At 52.6% G+C, this 4035-nt stretch overlaps 1 protein-coding gene across 1 annotated transcript; it reads left to right on the top strand.

Annotated features, from left to right (window-relative positions):
- Window positions 1-1512: 1512 nt before the first annotated feature.
- On the top strand, window positions 1513-3174 carry Asppvi_010311 (sugar transporter family protein; the record flags this gene model as incomplete). The annotated part of the gene is made up of 4 exons (XM_043306157.1): window positions 1513-1707; window positions 1762-2027; window positions 2077-2485; window positions 2539-3174. 4 exons carry the CDS (start codon window positions 1513-1515, stop codon window positions 3172-3174), a joined length of 1506 nt encoding a protein of 501 aa, XP_043162092.1.
- Between the last annotated feature and the right edge of the window lie 861 nt (window positions 3175-4035).

The raw sequence follows: 4035 nt of genomic DNA, 5'->3' as shown, positions 1-4035 counted from the left end.
TTCGAGACCGAGTCCAACACGTCTACTTGAGAGCGCGGCCCAAGCGGTCGCTCACTGGGAAGTGATATTGAAAGTAAAACTAACGCTGATGGAGTCGCAAAGACCTGTAGCCGTTTGGTTTCACACGTTTCTCATTTTCTCAACCGGAGTTGCTGAATGGGGCAGGAGCCAAGAGTGTCCAGAGTCCAAGAATACTAAGAATTGTCTGGGCGAGCTTGTTCGACTGCATGCCACTGCAACATGATACCCGGCGTCATTATCCTGCGCCACAAACCATTGTTGGCATTGAGTTTGATCTTGACGAAAATAAATCGTATCTTTTGAGTATGTGCTCACCTGTCGAGCGAGAAATTCCGATTACAATATGGGGATCTCCAGATTAACTCGCGAGAGAAGAGAAGCCTAGACATCTCCACGCTAGCACCCCGCACCGCACAATGCGGGATTAATTAGAATTCAAAGGAACCTGAAGTGAACCGCCCACGTTGCCCCAAAGGACGAGCGAATCAAAATCATTCGCCGCTCTCGGCCCATGTCCGACACCCAAAGTACGGCTCAGCCGCTCAGACCAGGACAGGAACCTCGAGGGAAAATGTAAAGCGTCATCTTTTCAGTCCGGAGGTACAGTGGCAAATTCTTCCAAGCAAAAGGATTGCAAAAGGGGTCAGAAAAGAAGATTTCGCACTTTCGCCGCTTCGGATGACTGAGACAAAGCTGGCAGATGGCCCGGGGAAATTCGGCAAAGCGAATCAGTCTGCAAGAGCAGGATACGGAACGATAATAATATAGCAAATCATGGTCTAGATACGTGTCATCTGTCTTTGATTCTTAAGTTCGGTGGAACAGAGACAGCAATGGAATCATAAACTAAATCGTGATGAGGGCGTCATTTCAAGTTCGTATCCCCAGATTGCGGAGATTCTTGGCCCCTTAGTAAAGCTTGGCACTATTTCTGTGTGATGGCCCCGTAGCCCTTATCTATCGACCTGATAAAATTTTCCAATCGTTTCGACGGTAAATCGTAAAGAAGTGCAAAGGAGTGTCATTGTCGGAGATTTTCTTCTCGGGATTTGGATGGCAGCATTCAGGCAAGGAGTCGAGAGTCGAGACGATATCGGCTTCCCCCAGGACTGTCACCAAAGGCTTCCCTTTGGCCCATCCGGGGTTTAACCCTTTGGTCCCACGGTTTCTCATCTCCTCCGACGCTTAAACTTCCCTAGCGCGTGGCTAGACTGGAGCATGCTCCCACGAGGGCCACGAGGTTGTGTAAATGTCTAAGAGCTAAGCAAAGTAGTGTTCCCCAGACGGAATAACCACCGGGGTGAGGGGTCATTCGGCCTGACTTTTCTGTCTTTTCAGCCGAGTCGTTCCTTCGGTGATTTAAAGCCGGCCCAACTCCCTCTCTGCTGCTTCTGCGATATCTCCTCTTCTTCATCCAATCCACACCACTTGTCCTACGTCTCGTCCTTTCGCTGCCTATTCTGATTTCGGTCAGCTATCCTTTCCCTCAACATGGCTGAACAGTATGAGGGAAAGCCTCAACATACTGAGGCGCCCCTCTCAGCCGCAGACGAGGGCGGCCCTCGCATGAGTATCGGCAGATACCTCGCCACTCGCATCTCGACTTTGAAGCCTCCCATGAACCCTGCTCCCAATCCTTTCAAGGCGCTTATGCTCCTGAACAAACAACAATGGTTATTTTTCCTGGTGAGTTAGTTCGTGATCGCATCCTCACTGAATAACCCTAACTAACCTATCCAGGTCGCCTTCTTCGGTTGGACATGGGACGCTTTCGATTTTTTCACCGTCTCCTTGACCACCTCCCAACTGGCCGCGACATTCAATAAATCCATCTCCGATATCACCTGGGGTATCACCCTCGTTCTCATGCTCCGATCCGTCGGCGCCATCACATTCGGTATCGCATCCGATCGCTGGGGTCGCAAGTGGCCTTTCGTGGTCAACAACATCCTCTTCATCGTTCTGGAACTCGGAACCGCTTTCTCCCAGACATACAAACAGTTCCTGTAAGTCTCTTTGCATTTGTCCAGTCGAGCCGTCACTGACCTCGCATAGTGCCTGCCGTGCTCTCTTCGGAATCGCCATGGGCGGATTGTACGGTAATGTAGCGGCCACCGCCCTCGAGGATTGTCCCATGGAGGCGCGCGGTATCGTGTCGGGTCTCCTGCAGCAGGGCTACGCCTTCGGATACCTCCTCGCAACGGCTTTTGCGCGCGCCCTCGTCGACACCACCCCGCACGGCTGGAGACCCTTCTACTGGTTCGCTGCTTGCCCTCCCGTCCTCATCATCGCCTTCCGTCTGTGTCTGCCTGAGACCGAGGCCTTCCGACAGCGCCAGGCCATCCGTGCCGAGGTCCGCGGCGGCGTCACCTCGACCTTCTTCGAGGAGGGCAAAGTCGCCCTCAAGCGCCACTGGCTACTCCTGATCTATCTCGTCCTGCTCATGGCCGGTTTCAACTTCATGGTATGTATATAGCCTCGCGCACAACAGCGATACAAGCTAACACAGTCAAATAGTCCCACGGCTCCCAGGATCTCTACCCCACCATGTTAACAAACCAATTCCGCTTCTCCTCCAACGCCGTCACCGTCACCCAGGTCGTCGCCAATCTCGGCGCCATCTCCGGCGGTACCCTCTGCGGCTGGGCGAGTCAGGTCTTCGGCCGCCGGTTCTCCATCATCTTCATCTCTATCGTCGGCGGTGCCCTGCTGTACCCCTATACCTTTGTCCAAACCAAATCCGTCATGGCGGCTGCCTTCTTCGAGCAGTTCTGCGTGCAGGGCGCTTGGGGTGTCATCCCGATCCATCTGATGGAGCTTGCGCCGGGCTCGATCCGTACCTTTGCTGTTGGTACCGCGTACCAGCTGGGTAACCTTGTCTCATCCGCCAGCTCTACCATCGAATCGACGATTGGGGAGCGGTTCCCCCTGCCGCCTACGGCGAAGGTCAAGCACCGCTACGACTATGGCAAGGTCATTTGCATTTTCATGGGATGCGTCTACGCCTATGTCATTATTATTACCTTCTTTGGGCCGGAGAAACTGGGCCGTCAGTTTGATGTCGCGCATGACCGCGATATGGAGATTGTGGCTGCTCACCGCGGAGTCATCGAGGAGGACCCTGAGAAGGCTACGGCTGTTCACAAGGATTAAGTGTTTAAATTGCTTGAAGGAGTTTATGTTGGCATATATACCCTTTTTCTGGCTATAATGATGGATCTTGAATGTGCACAATGAATGAATGTGTTTGCTATAGCAGAGGATCGGCATATGCTATTGTGGCTGCTGTAATGCTTGTATTGCTTCAAGAATGATATCCACGAGTTTCTAGACCCGTCTGTAAACTCCGTCAGTATTAATGCATCATTCGCAAAGGCTTTGTGAGACTCACCATGAATTGTCATAAGATGGCTCAGTTGTATACCCGCCCCTGACCCCTCTCAGTCGTGATGAGAGAATTGCCATAGTGATGGCCTTTTTGTGTGATGTGTTCGAATTCGACGATTCTGGTATGTTGTTCTTCTCGTGAAGTTGGTGAAAGCCGTTCATCCGGTACATCCTTCTTCCATATCCTCCATCGTCGTTCCTAGCCCGTCGAAGTCCCTGTTGACGTCGAATGTCTCCATCCATGCCCTGTCATGTCCTAGTCCCTGCCGAACCCTGTCGAAGCACGCTGTCGATCCCCGCTGCCAGTGCCCCGTATCAAAGTCCCTGTCGATGTCCCCTATCCATGTTCCTTAGTCGAAATCCTGTTGAAGTCCTGGTCAATGTCCTGGCGATGTTCCTGTCGAAGTCCCCGTGAATGTCGACTAGCCAAAGTTCACTATCGATATCCCCCGCCAAAGTCCAAGTTGATGTCCCCGTTGGTGTCCGTGTCGAAGTCCCTAGTCAATATCTCTGTCCGAGTCCCTGGCAATGTCCATGCCAATGCCCCGTATCGGAGTCCCTGGTCGTCGAAGTCCACCCTCGATGTCCCTGTCGATGTCCCTGTCGATGTCCCTGTCGATGTCCCTG

This window comes from Aspergillus pseudoviridinutans (genome assembly GCF_018340605.1).
Source record: "Aspergillus pseudoviridinutans IFM 55266 DNA, scaffold_8, whole genome shotgun sequence".
NCBI classification, from domain to species: Eukaryota; Fungi; Ascomycota; class Eurotiomycetes; order Eurotiales; family Aspergillaceae; genus Aspergillus; species Aspergillus pseudoviridinutans.
Note: the sequence above shows the minus strand (reverse complement) of the source record. Positions and strands in the feature narration are given on the sequence as shown.